This window comes from Rhinoraja longicauda, chromosome 22, assembly GCF_053455715.1.
Source record: "Rhinoraja longicauda isolate Sanriku21f chromosome 22, sRhiLon1.1, whole genome shotgun sequence".
In the NCBI taxonomy this organism is placed as follows: domain Eukaryota; kingdom Metazoa; phylum Chordata; class Chondrichthyes; order Rajiformes; family Arhynchobatidae; genus Rhinoraja; species Rhinoraja longicauda.
In genome coordinates, this window is record NC_135974.1 from 14,953,476 (window position 1) to 14,973,159 (window position 19,684).

At 48.0% G+C, this 19,684-nt stretch overlaps 1 protein-coding gene across 2 annotated transcripts in view; it reads right to left on the reverse strand.

Annotated features, from left to right (window-relative positions):
• Nucleotides 1–2,662: 2,662 nt before the first annotated feature.
• The window catches only part of LOC144604415 (protein CBFA2T1-like), a 117,560-nt gene continuing 100,538 nt past the window's right edge, over nt 2,663–19,684 (reverse strand). For both annotated transcript variants that reach the window (XM_078418804.1, XM_078418805.1), the window contains exons 7-11: nt 18,283–18,371; nt 14,373–14,565; nt 11,968–12,036; nt 5,625–5,815; nt 2,663–4,717 (exon numbers count right to left, since the gene is read on the reverse strand). In XM_078418804.1, coding sequence (XP_078274930.1) covers nt 4,445–4,717; nt 5,625–5,815; nt 11,968–12,036; nt 14,373–14,565; nt 18,283–18,371 — 815 coding nt within the window. In that variant the 3' untranslated portion in view covers nt 2,663–4,444. The remainder of the gene's footprint in view (nt 4,718–5,624; nt 5,816–11,967; nt 12,037–14,372; nt 14,566–18,282; nt 18,372–19,684) is intronic.

Genomic DNA, 19,684 nt, shown 5'->3' on the forward strand with positions numbered 1-19,684 from the left:
AAGCCACAAAGAAGTATAGGCTGCTTCAGCTGACTCCAATACTACAACATCACACACCGACCATTCACAAGAGAAACAATTAAACCCGACATCTCATTCACTTACAGAGAGACACATCGCTGAACAGAGGGATTAGTTTATTCGGCTTTCTCTTTCTTTGTTGACTCCTGAACTTTTGAGGTTTTGGCGGTTGGCCCACAAACTGGGCCTTCTTCACCTTTGCTAAGTCGAAGAGAGAGAAGAGTTTGGCTTCGGTAGTTTGGTTGCAGAGTGATAATTTGGTTCAGTTTTAGTTTTGGTGGACATGTATGTGAGATGCTTCCAATCTGATCACAGCCTGGGATACCCAGAGGCCTCTGGTTTTGCGGGATTATGAGGAGTCAGACACAAATGAAGTGCGTTGAGTATCTGGATCCATTGTGCATCTACGCTAACCTAACCCCCAATTGCAAACAGAAGAGGGAAGAGTTTACTTCAATCCTAGAGGATGAAGTTTGTTTGGGAGCAGAGCGGCTAGAAGCAACAGAGGAGGAGATGGTGGAAGATGATTCAATGATGATGAAATACTCTGTAATCTACCAGAGAGAAGTAGAGAACATTTATCATCGTGCATGTTTAGTTCAGTTTAGAGATACAGCAGGGAAACAGGCCCCTCGGCCCACTGAGTCCATACCAACCAGCGATCACCTGTACACTACTTCTATCCTACACAAGAGGGACAATTTATAGAAGCCAATTAACCTACAAACATGTAGAAACAAGGAACTGCAGATACTGATTTATACCAGAGTGACCAGAGTCTGAAGAAGGGTCCTGACCCGAAACGTCACCCATCCTTTTTCTCCAGCGATGCTGCCTGATCCACTATGTTACTCCAGCATTTTGTGTCTAACGTACAAACTCACATGTCTTCGAGATTTGGGAGGAAACCAGAGAAAACTGATGCGGTCGCAGGGAGAACGTGCAAACACTGTACGGACAGCACCTGTAGTCTGGATCGAACTGGTGCTGAAAGGGAGCAACTCTACCTCTGCACCACCGTGCGCCCAGGTCAATTTAACTTGAGCGTTGGATCGGACTCTGCAGATTGGACTAGCAACAAAAGACCTGGACATGCTTTCTTTGCAGTCTTATGAGGAAACGTGAGTTTGAATCCCACTAGGGCAGCTGGCGAACTTAAATTCAAGCAGTTGAATTAAAAATCAATCTGGACTAAACAGATAATTTTAGAAAAGGGCATAAAATGCTGGAGTAACTTAGCAGGTCAGGCAGCATCCCTGGAGAACATGGATAGGCGACTTTTCAGGTCAGGAATCTTCTTCAAACATTGCAAGGTGGTTGTGGGAAAGCTGGAAGAGAGGAGGGGCAAGATACGAGGTGGCAGGTATTAGGTGAACACAAGTGAGGGGGGGTTTTGATAGGCAGATGGTTGGATAAAGGCCAGAGATGAAAAAGAAAATGCGACAAAAGGATCAAAGACTTGCGAATTGTGAAGCAGAGGAGGTAATGCAGGTGGAGAGGGAGGAGGAGGGGAGAAATAGATGCGATTCTAGCTGGGGCACAGGGAAGGGACACAAAGTGCTGAGCTAACTCAGTGGGTCGAGCAGCATCTCTGGAGAACATGGATGGGTGGCGTTTCAGATTGGGAGCTTTCTTCAGACAAATAGGCAACATCTCAGGTAGGGACCCTTCTTCAGAATTCCCAACCTGAGATGTGAATCTGAAGAAGTACCCTGACCCGAAATGTCACCAATCCATGCTCTCCAAAGATGCTGCCTGACCCAGAGTTACTCCAGCAATTTGTGTAAGAAAATAACTGCAGATGCTGGTACAAATCGAAGGTATTTATTTCACAAAATGATGGAGTAACTCAGCAGGTCAGGCAGCATCTCCGGAGAGAAGGAATGGGTGACGTTTCGGGTCGAGACCCTTCTTCAGTCTGATCACACCGATCAGCCAAGAGTTGACTTGGAAATCAAGGTTATATTTTTTTGGAATTGCCATAATGTTTCCCCATTATCCCACATTCACGTTGAAAGGGTGTGGGGTGCTGTTGGGCGGGATTGGGTCAGGGTTATTTCCAATTTATGAGATTCCATAAATTCAAAGGTTAATCCTTATTCTAGGAGTTCCCAATTAGAAAATCTTTTCCATGCTAAGGAAAACAGGCTTCCAGTGCCATTGAGAGGGCGAGACCACACTGCAGCAACGTGTTTTCCCATTGGTCGTGCATCGTTCACAGAACGACCAATTGAGGCATCCCAAGGGAACCACCTGGTTTCCATGGTGACACCGCGTGAAACCCACTGCAGAAGATTGCACGGTAATCTTTTCTTTTAATTCCGTGAATAATTCATTTAGCCTTGCTTATGCAACCAATCTCGCCATCATTTCCTTCTCCATGAAATTTTTATAGACGCAGGCCAATTCGTCCGGCACCAACCGATCACACAAATTGCTGGTATTTACTTCACAAAATGCTGGAGTAACTCAGCAGGTCAGGCAGCATCTCAGGAGAGAAGGAATGGGTGACGTTTCAGGTCGAGACCCTTCTTCAGTCTGAAGAAGGGTCTCGACCTGAAACGTCACCCATTCCTTCTCTCCTGAGATGCTGCCTGACCTGCTGAGTTACTCCAGCATTTTGTGAAATAAATACCAGCAATTTGTGTGAACGGTTACTCCAGCATTTTGTGAATAAATCAGGGTCTTTGGGAGATGGGAAGAAAACAGAGTAAATCCAGGCAGTCACAGGGAGAACGTGCAAACTCCACGCTGTGGGGCGGTGGTGGAGGGAGGGTGCACATGGGAACTAAAGGCTGGGGGGAGGGGGAAATGCTTTGGCAAAACTGAATCATGGAAGAAGCAACTGTTTGCAAAATCTCACCGTTGCTTCCTTCTGACCTCCTCTTTGCTATCTTGGAAAGTGGCTTCTAAATTTAGATAAGGAGAGCTTGCCAAAGAAGGAAGTCTTTGGCTGAAGGCGTTTAAGTATCTCAGGCAGCTGCTTGTCTCTGACCAGGCAGGAAGTAAATAGGCACCATCATCACCAGATATCTTAACTGTTGACAACAATGAGGCTATGTACACAGTCCCTTCACATCACCACATTGATGCATGGTTTTCTAATCACATTTATGTGTCTGGAGTTTTTTTTTTACTGTTCGTGCCCAACACGGACTGTCCGCTTGCTTTGAGGAGGTTCAAACAAGAGGTGAGGAGATACTTCCCTCAAGAGGTCAGTCGTTTCAAAATGGTGGGCAAAGAGGTCACCAAACTCGTCCATCCTCCTACCACTTTACCTGCTGGAGGAACCATTGGCAGTGGCATGGCTTTCATGGAACACCCTTGTGAGTGGGACTGAACGGCAGGAGGGGAGAGGAATCGGTGTGTACACTTCCCCGTGGAGGGTGCAGAATTTCTTTCTTTCCTGCTGCAGGTTCCTACCCAAAGGGCCACGGTCTAATAAAAAAAAGCTCCTTCATCCTCCTCGAGAGCTGCCAGAATATAAATAGCCACATCGCCGTGACTTTGTTTTAAGTTATAATCTCCTGAAAGAGTTCCCCTTTCGTCATAAGAGGTAAAGAGTGCGTTGAGTAGGCAGGGATGGAATTGGTGCCTCGGGACCATCCTGACTGGCATGGCAACGGTTCACCTTCTTGGAGAACAGTGCAAGGTGGGAGTGGGTTGGGAGGAGGGGGTCATGGGGAGGGAGGGGGGCTCCAGCGGAAAGGCAATGTCGGGTCAGAAATACGAGGGAGGAGAGAGAGGAGGCTAATGCCGACGTGTACAGTAACCAGTCTCAAAGATTTCTGCAGCCGGGTCAACAAGGCCTGAGCGCAGTTACTGGATGATGGATTCCACAGTCGACTTGCATGGGAGTGTGGCTGGGAGTTATTCATAGACTTCATCTCAGAGTATTTTCTTCACACTCTTCATCTGCGAGTATTTAATACTCCATCTGCGAGTATTTAATGCTCTTCATCTGAGAGTATTTTCTTCACCATTTCAGAGTATTTTCTTCATCTGAGAGTATTCCGTATGATTCATCTGAGTATTTTCTTAATGCTCTTCATCTGAGTGTTTGCCACCTGACTGGTTTGGAGGCTCCAAGGACTTGTGTACTCTTGCTCCTTCCAATGCCTCTCTGACGGTACAAAAAGATGCGAGTAGACCACAGCCTCACAATTGATGACCAAGTGGTGAAAATAACACAGCCGTTCCTCTTTGAAGAGGAGTCAGAAGGTTTGATATTGTTTTTTTTTTCTCTCTTTCTCCCCCTCGATTCATGGGCCGATTTATTTTTCTGTTGTTGAAAACCGTTTCATGAGAAGCCGAGGTCTACGCTGGGCGTCCAATAATGGTTGGGGCGGGTGGTGGAGTGGGGGGGAGGGGGTGGAAGGGGAGGGGTGGTGTCCGTCCTTGCCGATGCAGGTCAGAGGTGGCGTTACTGGACGCTGGCATCAGTGGTTGCGGGCGTGGCTGACCTGGAGGTGACGGTGGAGGGTGGGGTCTTCTCCAGCGCGGGGCCCTTCTCGCATTTGGGGGCCTTCGGAGCCGGGATCCCGGAGGGCAGGGCCTTGGCCTGGGGCTGCAGGTTCTGCCCACAGATGCGATGGTGCTTCTCCCAGTCCTTGTGCTGGCAGAAGGAGCCGCAGTAGCGCGCCGCGTTGCAGCCGCTGCACGTCTCGCTGGCCTTGCGCCCGCAGTTCCAGCAGCTCTGCAGGGCAGAAGAGAGAGAGAGGTTAGATGTAGAGTTGGAGGTCAGATGTCAATGGATAAGCTTCCTCAATTAGAAGGCGTAGGGTTAAGTCTCACTCTACTCTGCTGCGCGTGAATCTGCCGAAATGTGCAGCACTGAGGAAGCAATGCATTACTGTGCAGCATTGATAGTGTAATGCATTGTTGTGGAGTACTGAGGGAGCACTGCACTACTGTGGAGCATGGAGGAAGTACTACACTACTGCAGTATTGAGGGAGAATTGCATTACTGTGCAGCACTGAGAATGGACTGCACTGCTGTAGAGCACTGAGGGAGCACTGCATTGTTGGAGGAACCCCCTTTTGGATGTCAAAGCAAGGCCTCAGTGTCAAAGTGAGATACGGCCTGAAAGCAGGCCATGTGCAAGCATATTCACCTCTACCCTATTGAGGACATTGGACTTTGTCTATGGGTCTGATGTGCTACAATGCTGAGAACTATATTCTGCACTCTGTAACCTCCCCTTTGCTCTACCTATTGAACTTGAGTTTGATTTAATTGTATCTATGGTACGTCTAATCTGAACTGTTTGGACAGTACAGGTCCATCACCGATTTTCTGGCAACCGGTGGCCAGTCTGAGCCGACCTGCGATCCCCTCGTACACTAGCACTATCCTACACTCGAGGGACAGTTTGCAGAAGCCAATTAACCTACAAACCTGCACGTCTTTGGACTGAGGGAGGAAACTGGAGCACCCGGAGAAAACACCTGGGGTCACGGGGAGAACGTACAAACTCCGTACAGACAGTACCCGTAGTGTGGATCGAACCTGGATCACTGGCACTGTGAGGCAGCAGCTGCACCGCTGCGTCACCGTGATGCCCCTCATCAGAGTGAGTGGGCCAGTGAGGGGGATGTCCTACCTCGCTGGTGTCCTCCTGCTCATTGATGACCGTGAAGGCGTCTTCTGCTGCCTGTCGCTTGGCGTCCGCTATCTTCTGCTCCATCTTGGCCCGCTCCGCCGTGATCATCTCGTAGGCTTTCTGCTCCGCCTCGGTCACGGCCTTCTGCAACTGCGAGACCGCCTGGCGTTTCACCTCGTTGACGGCTTCCTCTGTTCACCGAGGAGAGACAGAAACAACTCTAAGAGGAGGCCACATTGGGTGCTCAAAGATGGAGGAGTTCCGATCATCTTAGTCTTAGTTTATTGTCATGTGTACAGTGAAAAGCTTTATGTTGCCTGCTAGCCAGTCAGCAAAAAGACTAGACATGATTACAATCAAGTTGTCTACAGTGTACAGATACAGGATAAAGGGAATGACGTTTAGTGCAAGGTAAATATATAATATATTTTGAAAATATTTCAACACATAAAATAAATTTTAAACCAATACAATCTTCACACAGTGTTCAGCCTTTATTAAACCACCAATAAATTGTGTAAACATTTTCACAGCCAAATGGAATAATTAAAAATTGCTTTAGATTAGTTAGAGAGTCATAGTGTCTTACTGCGTGGAAACAGGTCCTTTGGCCCAACTTGCCCACATTGACCAACATGTCCTGTCTGCACTAGTCTCACCTGCCTGTGTTTGGCCCACATCCCACTAAACCTGTCCTATCCATGTACCTGGCCAAATACTTCTTAAATGTTGCGATAGTACCTGGCTCAAGTACCTCCTCCGGCAGCTCGTTTCATACACTCATCAAGCTTTTGTGTAAAAAAAGTTACCCCTCAGGTTCATATAAAATCTTTTCCCTCTCACTTTAAATGTATGTCCTGTAGTTCTCAATTCCCCCTACTCTGGGCAAGAGACTCTGAGCGTTTACCCGATCTATTCCTCTCATGATTTTGTACATCTCTATAAGATCAATCCTCATCCTTCTGCGCTCCAAGGAATAAAGTCCTACCCTGCTCAACCGCTCCCTTTGGCACAGGCCCATGAGTCCAGGCAAAATCCTCATAAATCTTCTCTCATTCCTTTCCAGCGTGACAACATCTTTCCTACAGCATGGTGCCCAAAACTGAACACAATGCTCTAATGTGGTCTCACCAACATCTTATATAACTGCAACACCACCACCCAACTTCTATACTCAAAATACTCCCACTGATGATGTGTGGAGTTTGCTCATTCTCCCTGTGGCCACGTGTCTTTCTCTTGGAAAGACCCAAAATGCTGGAGTAACTCAGTGGGGCAGGCAGCATCCCTGGGGAAAAGGAATAGGCGATGTTTCAGGTCGTGACCTTTCTTTAGACTGAGAGTCAGGGGAGAGGGAAAATAGAGGTATGAAAAGGTTCAAAACAAATCAGAGCCAATGACCAAGGAGCCCACAATGTTCCATTGTTAGCTGTGGAAGGTGTCAGCAAAGGGATATATAGATGCAAACAATGGACCCAGCAGGATGACAAGGGTGTGGGAGGGGCTTTCTTTAGTTCTAGTTTAGTTTGGAGATACAGCGTGGAAACAGGCCCTTCGGTCCACCGGGTCCGCACCAACCAGCGATCCCTGCACGCCAGCACTATCCCACACACATCAGGGACAATTTACAATTATACCAAGCCAATTAACCTACAAACCTGTATGACTTTGGAATGTGGGAAGAAACCTGGAGAAAACCCACACAGGTCATGGGGAGAACGTACAAACTCCGTACAGACAACACCCATAGTCAGGATTGAACCCGAGTCAAGTGGTGCTGAGAGGCTGCAACTCTACCTCTGGGCCAACGTGCTGCCCTTTCTCTTGGGTCTGTTTCTGAGCTGTATCTCTAAGCCAAGCTAAATAAGTAAATAAAGGCAGGTGCCTGACACCAGTGTGCTTCGATGAGATTACCAGTTGCAGATGGCAACGGCACACACACAAACTCTCACGAGAATCAGAAGCCCAGAAGGTGTTGGGCAGTCAGACTTGGCGCTAATTCCGTTCTGGGTTGGCAGATGGTGGATCTGCTGCAGGTGAGACAGCGTGACGGTTTTCTTCCTTTCATCCTCTGCTCTTTTGCTCTCCGCCTCTTCCCTCCCCCGCAGTATGGAATGCTGTCTTCTGCAAAATCACCGCCAAGCCTTTGCACAGCAGCTGTCGAACCACCCTGCCGTCAGAGGAAATATCAAACTGCAAACTCACACTGGCATCGCTCGGTGCTTTCCCACCTGCTTGTGTGTTCCTTCATCGCCCAACTTTCACCACATAGCTTCATGCACTCTTTCCTGTAAAAGGTGGGCTGGCTACTTCCTGAGTCAGAGGAGCAGAATTAGGCCATTCGGCCCATCGAGTCTACCCCTCCTTTCAATCATGGCCAATCTATCTTTCCCTCTCAACCCTATTCCCTTGCCTTCTCTCCGTAACCTCTGACACCCGTACTAAGCAACAATCTGTCAATCTCGCCCTTAAAAATATCCATTGACTTGGCCTCCACAGCCATCTGTGGCAATTAATTTCACAGATTCACCACCCTCTGACTACAGAAATTCCTGCTCGACTCCTTTCTAAAGTTGCGCCCTTCTATTTTGAGGCTCCGGTCCTAGACTCTCCCACTAGTGGAGACATCCTCTCCACATCTCCCTGTAACCTTGGACGCCCTTGCTAATCAAGAACCCGCCAATCTTCACTTTAACAAATATTAAATGACTTGGCCTCCACCTCCGTCTGTGGCAATGAATTCCACCTGCTGCCCTGCACGTCACAGGACCTCCCAAGACCACGCTAACCGGCCCAGACGACCGCCCGCCATCAAACTGAGTGACATCAGCCAGCACTGTGGCTCTGCTGGCAGCAATCAGAGTTTGGAGGCAAGAACCCACATTGTGGGTTCAAGACCCATCACAGGCACTTAAACATACTGATAGGTGTGAGATGTTAACCTGCGTTCCCATATGGTTGGCAAAAATAAAATTCCTCGGCGTTTTCTTGTGGAATAGCACAAGTGTTATTGGTCACCAGGGACAGCACAGTGGCACCGCCGTAGTGTTGCTCCTTTACATGCTAGAGACCCGGGTTTGATCCTGGCTATGGGTGCTGTATGTATGGAGTTGTACGTTCTCCCTGTGACATCATGGGAGCTCCGGTTTAATTCCACATTCCAAAGACGAACGGGTTTGTAGGTTAATTGGCTTCTGTAAATTCTGTAAGGTGTGTAGGGTAGAACTAGTGTAGGGTAGAACTAGCTGGTCGGTGCTGACTCAATGGGCCACAGAGCCTGTTTTCACGTTGTACCTCAAACTAACGAGGGGGAAAAGGGACCAAGAAAACGAATTGCATTTCAATCGATTGAAAGATACAGCAGGGAAATAGGCCCTTCGGCCCACCAAGTCCACTCTGACCATCGATCACCCGTTCGCATTAGTTCCATGTTATCCCACTTTCTCAACCGCTCCCGACTCACTAAACTAAACTAACCTCTCCTTCGCAGGATTAAAAATGTGCTGGTGGGGAGTTTGCAAGGTGAATACTGGCTTTTAGGTTTCGCCCAGATGCCATGACCATTTCACCCGAGCACTTGCACTCGGTCTGCCATGGCCTACTGGATCTCCTGGTTGCTAACCATTTTAACTCCTCTTCCCATTCCCACACTGACCTTTCGGTCCTGTGCCTCCTCCATTGTCAGAGTGAGGCCACACATAAACTGGAGGAACGGCTCCCCATATTCTGAAGATAGACACACAAAGTGTTGGAGTAACTCAGCGGGTCAGGCAGCATCTCCAGAGAACATGCACAGGTGACGTTTCAGGTTGGGACTCTTCTTCAGATTGCTCATATTCCGCTTGGGTACCTTATAATCATTTTTGCGCTTTCTGTACGGAATTTGTACGTTCTCCCTTCGACCGTGAGGCAAATTGTCCCCAGTGTGTAGGATAGTGCTAATGTCCATGTGATTGCTGGGCGGTGTGAACACAGTGGACCAAAGAGCCTGATTCTGCGCTGTATCTCTAATACAAACTAATAGGCAAGACAGAACAAGGTTGCAGCCAGGCATGTGGGATAAAAACAGACTTTAGGAGCTTTCGTCCACACATAAGCAGAATAAGGCTAGTGAGGGAAAATGTGGGCCCCTTAGTCAGAACAATTCACAATGGTGAATATTGAAATGCATAAGAATAAAACAATTACTGTGTGTTTGTCACTATGGAAGAAAGCGCGATAACCTCGCTCAGTGTACTGGAGAATAAAGGTTCTCTAGATAATAAGGAACTGAAGGACCGGCAGACATACAGGTTAATTGACCTCGGTAAATTGACGCAGTGCGTAGGGAGTGGATGCAAAAGTGGGATAACAGAACTAATGTGAACGGGTGACCGATGGTCGGCATGGACCTGGTGGGCCAAAGGGCCTGTTTCCATGCTGCATCTCTAAACTAAATTAAGTTTTTGTGAAACTAAAAAAAAACCTAAAGTGAAAATATAATTCTGCAAACATCAGTGGGCTTGAAGGGTCAGGAGGTGACGATCACCATTTTAGAGTTCTGACATAGGTGACTTTGGAGGGAGTGGATGCTCTTGTGTTGGTGCAGCAGGGAGGGAGGACAGGTGGGGTGACATTTGGTTTTGGGGATGGGGGTGTGTGCAGGGTGTCTCCTTCCAAAGATTCAGTGGATCCTAGCACTGCTTACTTTTGATTGGAGAGTGGAAAATGAGACCCCACGAAATAAGAATGGAGGGGGAGGGATGATGAGGAAGTAAAAAGCTGTTAATTACTGGAACCAACAATGAAGGATGTAATAAAACATTAAACTTCAAAAGAATAATAAGACTGAGCAAGGTCAACAGCGAAAAGGAAACACATTTTGACTAATCTGCTGCAGGTCATTGAGGATGTGATTTATAGAATAAGTAAGGGGGACCCACTGGGTGTCAGTTAGTTCTGCTATAACAGGTGTTTCTATAACACAAACTGGATAAACCTGATTGATTTAGTTTAGTTTAGTTTAGAGATAAGGCGTGGAAACAGGCCCATCAGCCCACCAAATCCGCTCCGACCAGCGATCCCCGCACACTAACACTATCCTGCACACACACTAGGGACAATTTTTTAAAACAATTTTACAAAGCCAATTAGCCTACAAACCTGTATGTCTTTAGAGTGTTGGAGGAAACCGCAGCTCCTGGAGAAAACCCACGCAGGTTACGGGAAGAATGTACAAACTCCGTTCAGACAGCACCCGTAGTCAGGATCGAACCCGGGTCAATTGGTGCTATAAGGCTGCAACTCTACCGCTGCGCCACCATGCCACCCCTGAAGTAGAACACTATTTGTATGACAAAGGTCTAACTGGTCACGATGCAATTTTGATTGGGAACTAGAGAACTATTTGAAAGCTACTTTGGAAATAGGCAAGAAAGAAAAAAAGTCTTGGAAAAAAATGTTTCCATGTAATATCCTTGCAGTAATCACACACCGCCATGGATATTGACAAGCAATCGTGTCTCTTGATACTTGTGCAATGATACTCTATTAAACAACCTAACATAACCTTTAGAAACAAGGAACTACAGGGAACTTTGAGGACGGCACAGCGGTAGAGCTGCTGCCTTACGCCAGAGACCCGGGTTCGATCCTGACCACGGGTACTGTCTGTAAGGAGTTAATACATTCTCCTGTGACTGCATGGATTTTCTCTGGGTGCTCCAGTTTCCTTGCACACTCCAAAGACGTGCAGGTTTGTAGATAAGCGACTTTTGTAAAATTGTCCAGTGTGTAGGATATTGTTAGTGTACAGGTCGGTGTGGACTTGGTGGGCTGAAGGGCCCTGTTTCTGTGCTGTATCTATGAAGTCTGAAGATGCTGGTTTACCGGAGCACCCGGAGAAAACCCACACAGTCACAGGGAGAATGTATTAACTCTGTACAGACAGCGCCTGCAGTCAGGATCGAACCCGGGTCTCTGGCACTGTAAGGCAGCAACTCTACCGCTGTGCATGTTCTCCAGGAATGCTGCCTGACCTGTGGAGTTACTTCAGCACTTTATATAGTCTTTAGTGTTTTTAGCTTGCAGTAACAAAAATAAATTGAAAGGCCTTTATTTTTGAAAACCCTGGTTGATAAAAGAGCGAGTTTGAAACTCTGGCGAAGTCTTGTGTGAGTCACATTGACTCACTGGGAAGATGAGGAAGTCGATTTATGATCTTATGGAGTGGCAGAGTGGGGTCGAAAGGCTCGATGGGCCAAACCTGCCCCTGGTTTGTTCCTTCCTACACACCTGAGTTCAAGGCAGACTAGCTGTCTTCATCTAAGCCAAGAGATGCTGACTGATCTCCTGAGTGGCTTACCTGCCTTTTTCCAAATGTCATCGGGGACGTACCCAGCTGAAGGCCGGTGATTGATCTCCCGAAGAAGCTCTGCAGAGACACAAACCAACTGTAAGTAAACGGAAGGGCTTGTTTCCATGCTGAATCTGTAAACTAAACCAAGCACCCTAACTGGCAGGCAGCACTAATTCCCAGCAAAACACACAAAGTGCTGGAGGAACTTGTCGCAGCGGTAGAGTGACTGCCTTACAGCACCAGAGACCCGGGTTCGATCCTGACTGTGGGTGTTGTCTGTACGGAGTTTGTACGTTCTCTCTGTGATCTGCATGAGTTTTCTCCGGGATCTCCGGTTTCCTCCCACACTCCAAAGACGTACAGGTTTGTACGTTAATTAGCTTCGGCAAAATTGTAATTTGTCCCTGGTGTAGTATAGTGTAAGTGTGCGGGGATCACTGGTCGGTGCGGACTCGGTGGGCCGAAGGGCCTGGTTCCACCTTGTATCTCTAAATTAAACTAAACCCAATAGGTCAGGCAGCATCTGTGGAGGGAATGGATAAGCGAGTTACTCCAGCACTTTGTATTTTTTTTTGTAAATCAGCATCTGCAATTCCTTGTGTCTACATTAACTGCTTATTCTTTTATAAGACAGATTCTCATTAAATGAAACATATTGATCCAGATCAAATAAAATAAAAACCTTTGTGTTTTGTCCAAGATTCCAGCATCTGCAGGACATTGGCCCTCCAGCATCTACACTGGTACTAATTAACACCTAGAACACACATCTTCTTCACCAGCAATAAAATCCATCAGCCCGATAAATAGAAAAACATTTCCAAGAAATTTAGAGAGTCCAAAGGAAAAGATTAATCCCGTAAAAGCCCTTAATCCTGGTGCAGAAATGGAATCCGCAGCAATTATCCACAGTCTTGGCCGCTGTTTAAAGAGCAGACAGCATTTAAATCAGCAGAGAGCTTTGCAGCAATCTCCCATTATACAGCACAGACGCAGGCCCTTTGGCCCACTGAGTCCATGCTGACCAACATACACCCATTTACACTTATTTTATTTTACTCTCCCCACTTTCCCAACATCCCCCCTCCTGGAGTCTGCCAGTGACCTGCACTAAGCTACAATTTACGGAGGCCAATTAACCTACCGACCCACACGTCTTTGGAGCGTGGAAGGAGACCAGAGCACCCAGAGGAAATCCACGCGATCACAGGACGAACATGCAAACTCCACACCGACAGAATTGAACCAGTGTAATTGGAGGTGTGGGGTAGCAGCTCTACACTGTACTACCCATTGTTTATGAACAATTAAAAAACCCAGCACGGGAACAGGTCCTATGGCGCACTGAATCCATGGCGACCATTGACCACTCATTCACACCAGTTCTATGTTGCTCCACTTTCCCATCCACTCCCGACACACCAGGGGCAATTTACAGAGGGCCAATTAACCAACAAACCCACACATCTTTGGGATGCGAGAGGAAGCCGGAGCACCCAGAGGAAACCCACACGGTCACAGGGAGAACATACAAACTCCACAGAGGCAGCACCCAAGGTCGGGATCGGACCCGGGTCTCTGGCACTGTGAGCCAGCGGCTCTACCAGCTGCACCATTGTGCTACCAATCTTTCCTAAATTTTGTTTTCATCAAATTTTCTATTAGACAAAGCTCTCTCCAGTTTACAGAGAAAATCCCCCTTCTCAGAGTCTGACACACACGACAGAAACAGGCCTTTCAGCCCGACTCGTTCATGCCAACCAAGGTGGCCATCTAAGCCAGCCCCATTTTGCCCCTTTCCAGTTTAATTTAGAAATACAACGTGGGAACAGGCCCTTCGGCCCAACGAGTCCACGCCAACCAGCAATCACCTGCACGTCTTTGGGATGCGAGAGGAAACCCAGAGCACCTGGAGAAAACCCTCATGGTTACTCAGAGAATGTACAAACTCCGTACAAACAGCACCCGCAGTCAGGATTAAACAATAGACAATAGGTGCAGGAGTAGGCCATTCAGCCCTTCGAGCCAGCACCGCCATTCAATGCGATCATGGCTGATCACTCTCAATCAGTACCCCGTTCCTGCCTTCTCCCCATACCCCCTCACTCCGCTATCCTTAAGAACTCTATCCAGCTCTCTCTTGAAAGCATCCAACGAACTGGCCTCCACTGCCTTCTGAGGCAGAGAATTCCACTCTCTGACTGAAAAAGTTCTTCCTCATCTCCGTTCTAAATGGCCTACCCCTTATTCTTAAACTGTGGCCCCTTGTTCTGGACTATTAAACCTGGGTTTCTGGCGCTGTGAGGCAGCAACTCTACCACGGCAGCATCGTGCCGCCCCCTTCTTTGACCCAGGTTACTGAAGATGCCTTTATTGAATCTGCTCGTTGGAAGCAGGTTTGGGCCACGTACCAGACTGGATGAGGTCCGCGTTGCCGGGGCTGAGCTGGCGCAGGTGAACGCCGCTGCCCTTCCGCACGTCCTCCGTGTCGTTATAGCGCCGCACCCAGTAGTTCAGCTCCTCCCGGTCAGCCTCCTGGCAGCGGCAGAGTACGGCCAGGGACCGCCGCGTCTTCTCCACCATGTCCATGATGCAGTTCAGGAGCTGCGAGTAAACACAACGACAGCTATCGCGAGCGGTCGGCCTCCGATTGAATATCTGAAGGGGCTGCTCCTTGCTTTCTGCCTCCACTTCAGCCCCACCGTGCTAATCTTTGGGGATGTAGTGCGTAGGGGAGTGGGTAGATCAGAGGTTTGCTCCTGGGCCTGGCCAAGCTGGCCACTCATGGGTCACGGCACCAAGCATCTTGGCTCCATCCGAGCCGACCGCCTATCTCTTTTCTGGGGTCACGTGCCCCGGCGTCCCGTGAAAATGAACCTGTGGTGTCCACGGGCACTCTTTACCCTTTCACTCATTGCCCATTGGAATTCTTTGCCACAGACGGCTGTGGAGGCCAGGTCAATGGATATTTTTAAGGTGGTGATTGATTGTTCATTAGTACGGGTGTCAGCGGTTATGGGGAGAGGGCAGGAGAATGGGGTTGAGAAGGAAGGATAGATCAGCCATAATTGAATGGGCCAAATGGCCTAATTCCGCTCCTAGAACTTATTAATTATGAACTTATGAACCATGGCGAGACCCTAGGTCTGCTGGCCACTGCAAGAGGCTGATTGAATCACTGCAAGAGGCTGATCAGGAGTGTAATATAGTAACTTAATGTTTAGTAGTAAGAACAGTTGGCAATGTTTGTATCATGGTGCTGGGTGTTTTGTTTGTTAATTAAATACATTTAATTTTGTAAAAAAAAACAGTTGGGTGTTGGGACTGCGGCGGAGATTCCCAGCAGATCCCGATTAGATGCCCGGAGTTTAAGGGGACAAACCCCAGACTTTATCTTGCACTAAACGCTATCCACGTTATTCCCTTTATCATGTATCTGTACACTGTGGATGGCTCGATTGTAACCATGTATTGTCTTTCCGCTGACTGGTTAGTGCGCAACAAAAGCTTTTCACTGCGCCCATGACAATAAACCAAACCCAACTATCAACAAAAAGGGAGCGGTCCTGACGTCCCATCTACCTCAGGTAGACGCACAATGCTGGAGTAACTCAGCAGGTCAGGCAGCATCTCGTGAGAGAAGGAATGGGTGACGTTTCGGGTCGAGACCCTTCTTCAGACTGATGTCAGGGGAGGGGGCGGGACAAAGAGAGAATGTAGTCCATCTACCTCACTGGAGATCGTCAGACTATCTTTATTCGGAATTTATTAGACTTTATCTTGGACTAAAGGTTATTCCCTTTATCCTGTATCTGTACTCTGTGGACGGCTCGACTGTAATCATGTGTAGTCTTTCTGCTGACTGGATAGCACGCAAAACAAAAAAGCTAAACTAAACTTGACCCAGGGCTGTCTTAACGCATGGGCCTGATGGGCACTTGCCCAGGGCCCCACGAGCATAGGGGCCCCATGCTGATCTGTGTATGTTAAGTGACTTGCAATAAATAAATACTACTTTAAAAATGTAGGTTCAATAAGTGCTTTTTTCGCAACATTTTCCATCCCTAAGTGCTTCTCACAGCGATCTGTAAGTGCTTTTCGCAACAATGTAGCACCCTAAGTCCATCGCTAAGTGCTTTTCGGTAAGTGCTTTTCGCCGGCACGACAGGGGGGGGCTGGTAGGGAAAGGGGGGTGGGGGAGAGTAACGGTGGGGGCCCCAGTACACTGCTTTGCCCGGGGGCCCATAATGCTGTAAAAACGGCCCTGACTTGACCTTCACTAAAACGAGACGCGCCATTGGTGGGAAACCAACATGTACAATCCAATCAAAACACAAATTGCTGGAGGAACTCAGCGGGTCAAGCAGCATTGAACATGGAGTATAGACCAGTGCAGCAAAAGAATGGGCCCTTTGGCCCACGGTGACTGTGCTGAACATGACGCCAAGACCAACTCTTATCTGCCTGCACGTAATCCATATCATTATATAATCAATTAATGGGTGTCGTGTTCAAGGTGGTTTGTAAATGGACTGAATGTAAATCCCAATTCTTAGAAGTTCCAAGAATGTAAAATAAAAAGATTCCTTGATTAAATGCCTCCTGAACTATATTGGGTGGGAAAAAGGCAAAAATGTTGAAAAGAATATCTAATCAGTTTTCCATCTCCTCTCACATTCAGTGCATAGGCACAATGTAGCAGGTTGGTAGAGTACTGCCTCACAGCGCCAGAGACCCAAGTTCAATCCTGAACTCGGGTGCTGTCTCTGTGGAGTTTGCACGCTCTCCCTATGGCCGCGTGAATTTCCTCCGGGTGCTCCGGTTTCCTCCCACATTCCGAAGATGTGCGAGTTTGTAGGTGAATTGGCCTCTGTAAATTGACCCTCGTGTGTAAGGAGTGGAAGAGAAAGTGGGATAACATAGAACTATTGTGAACGGGTGATCGGAGGTCTGACGGGCCTTTCTATGCTGTTTCTTTCAATCAATTAATCATAGAGTCATATAGCATGAGAACAGTTCCTCTGAGGGCGAGTGGTAGAGTTGCTGCCTTACAGCACCAGACGCCCAGTTCGATCCCGACTACGGATGCAGTCTGTACGGACTTTGTATCTTCTCCCCGTAATCCGTGGGTTTTCTCCGTGATCTTCGGTTTCCTCACACACTCCAAAGACGTACAGGTTTGCAGGTTAATTGGCTTGGTATAAATGATAAATTGTCCCTAGTGTGTGAGATAGCGTTACTGTGCGGGGATTGCTTGTCGGTGTGAACTCGGTGGGCCGAAGGGGCTGTTTCTGTGCTGTATCTCTAAAACTAAAACTCGTCCATACTGGCCAAGCTCCCCTATCTAAGCTAGTCCCATTTGCTCGCATTTGGCTGCTATCCCTCTCAACCTTTCTGATTCATGTACCCTTTGGGAAAATGCAATGATGAGAAGTGTTCCCATTCACTAACGGGTTGGGATCATAAATGGCCTCTCTGAGCTGCAGATTAATACATAGGGTAAATGTATCGTTTAGTTTAGACAATAAGCGCTGAAACAGGCCCTTCAGCCCACTGAGTCCGCAACGGCCAGAAATTCCCACACATTAACACTATCCTACACACACAAGGGACAACTTACACTTATACCACGCCAATAAACCTACAAACCTGTACGCCTTTGGAGTGTGGGAGGAAACCGAAGATCTCGGCGAAAACCCACGCAGGTCACGGAGAGAACGTACAAACTCCGTACAGACAGCACCCGTAGTCTGAAGAAGGGTCTCGACCCGAAACGTCGCCCATTCCTTCTCTCCTGAGATGCTGCCTGACCTGCTGAGTTACTCCAGCATTTTGTGAATAAGCACCCGTAGTCAGGATCGAACCTGGGGGTCTGGTGCTGCAAGCACTATAAGGCAGCAACTCTACCACGGCACCACAGTGCCACCTTTATGCACAGGTGGTGTACGGAATGAGCTGCCAGAGGAGGTACTATCACAACGTTTAAAAAACATTTGGACAGGTACATGGATCGGATAGGTTTAGAGGGATATGGGCCAAATGCAGGCAGGTGGGACGTGTAGATGGGGCATGTTGGTCGGCGTGGGCAAGTTGGGCCGAAGGGCCTGTTTCCACACTGAATGACTTTATGACCCTAGGAGGTTCAATCTGCATCAGTCATTAACTTTAAACAATGTTTAATTTTAAACATGACGATGAGAAATGGATAAAAATCAGGAGGTGGGTATTGAACATGGTAACTGTTTCAAAGGGCCAGAATATGCATCCCGTTAAATAGTCTCCACCAACAATTCCTTGTGAGCAGGAGAGTTGAGTACTCACGTGATCCAAATGCTTCCACTCTTCAGCCCACTCTCGATCAGTCAGTCGGTGATCAATCATTTCTTCCTGATAGACCCCACGAGATCCTACTGCATCGTGAACAGGAAAATAATGGTTTAAGGCATTTTAATAGTAACGTAATACAGCGGGGAAACAGGCTCTTTGGCCCAACTTGGGTCATGCACACCACCACATGGCACGGTGGCGCAGCGGTAGAGTTGCTGCTTTACAGCGAATGCAGCGCCGGAGACTCAGGTTCGATCCTGACTACGGGTGCTGCACTGTAAGGAGTTTGTACGTTCTCCCCGTGACCTGCGTGGGTTTTCTCCGAGATCTTCGGTTTCCTCCCACACTCCAAAGACGTACAGGTATGTAGGTTAATTGGCTGGGTAAATGTAAATGTAAAAATTGTCCCTAGTGGGTGTAGGATAGTGTTAATGTACGGGGATCACTGGGCGGCACGGACTTGGTGGGCCGAAAAGGCCTGTTTCCGGCTGTATATATATGATATGATATGTTATGGGACAGCTTCTTCCCAGTTTCTATCAGGCAACTGAACCATCCCGTCAACAACCAGAGAGCAGTCCTGACCTACCATCTACCTCATTGGAGACCCTCAGACTATCTTTAATTGGACTTTACTGGACTGCATCCTGCACTAAATGTTATTCCCCTTATCCTGTAACTGTACACTGTGGACAGCTCAACTGTAATCATGTATAGTCTTTCTGATGACTGGATAGCATGCAATAAAAAGCTTTTCACTGTACCTCAGTACACATGACACTAAACTCAACTACAGGCCTATTATGCTGCTGCAAGTACGAATTTCATTGTTGATACATATTCCAATTAAACACGCTTGACTTGACAGGGGTACGGGGAACTGCAGATGTTTGGTTACAAAAGAGGAGACACAAAATACTGGAGGAACTCAGCAGGTCAGGCAGTTCCGCTGGAAGACACGGTTAGAGGACGATTCGGGTCGGGACCCTTCTTCAGTCTCAAGAAGGGTCCCGACCTGAAATGTCACCCTCGATGCTGCCTGACCCATTGAGTTACTTCAGCACATTGTGTCTCTACTCTCGACTTGACTCTTGATACTGTGTGCTGAAGGGCCTCTGTGCCCTCAAGGTTGGCTGCAGGAGGTGCCACCCCCCCCCACTCCCCGGGCACAAAGGCTGAAGGTGGATGGGCGAGGAAAGGGGCAACAGTTCGCTGGACGACCCGGATCAAGGTGATGGCTGGAGGCCCTGCAGCCAGGACAATGGACCTTAATGGCCAGCAGTAGAGAGAGCCTCTATTGCAGCAACAGCATAGCGGGTGTATGCAAACAGTTGCTACAACAGAGGAATGGATCAATGGTCAATGTTTTTTTTATTATCACTTGTAACTGAGCTGC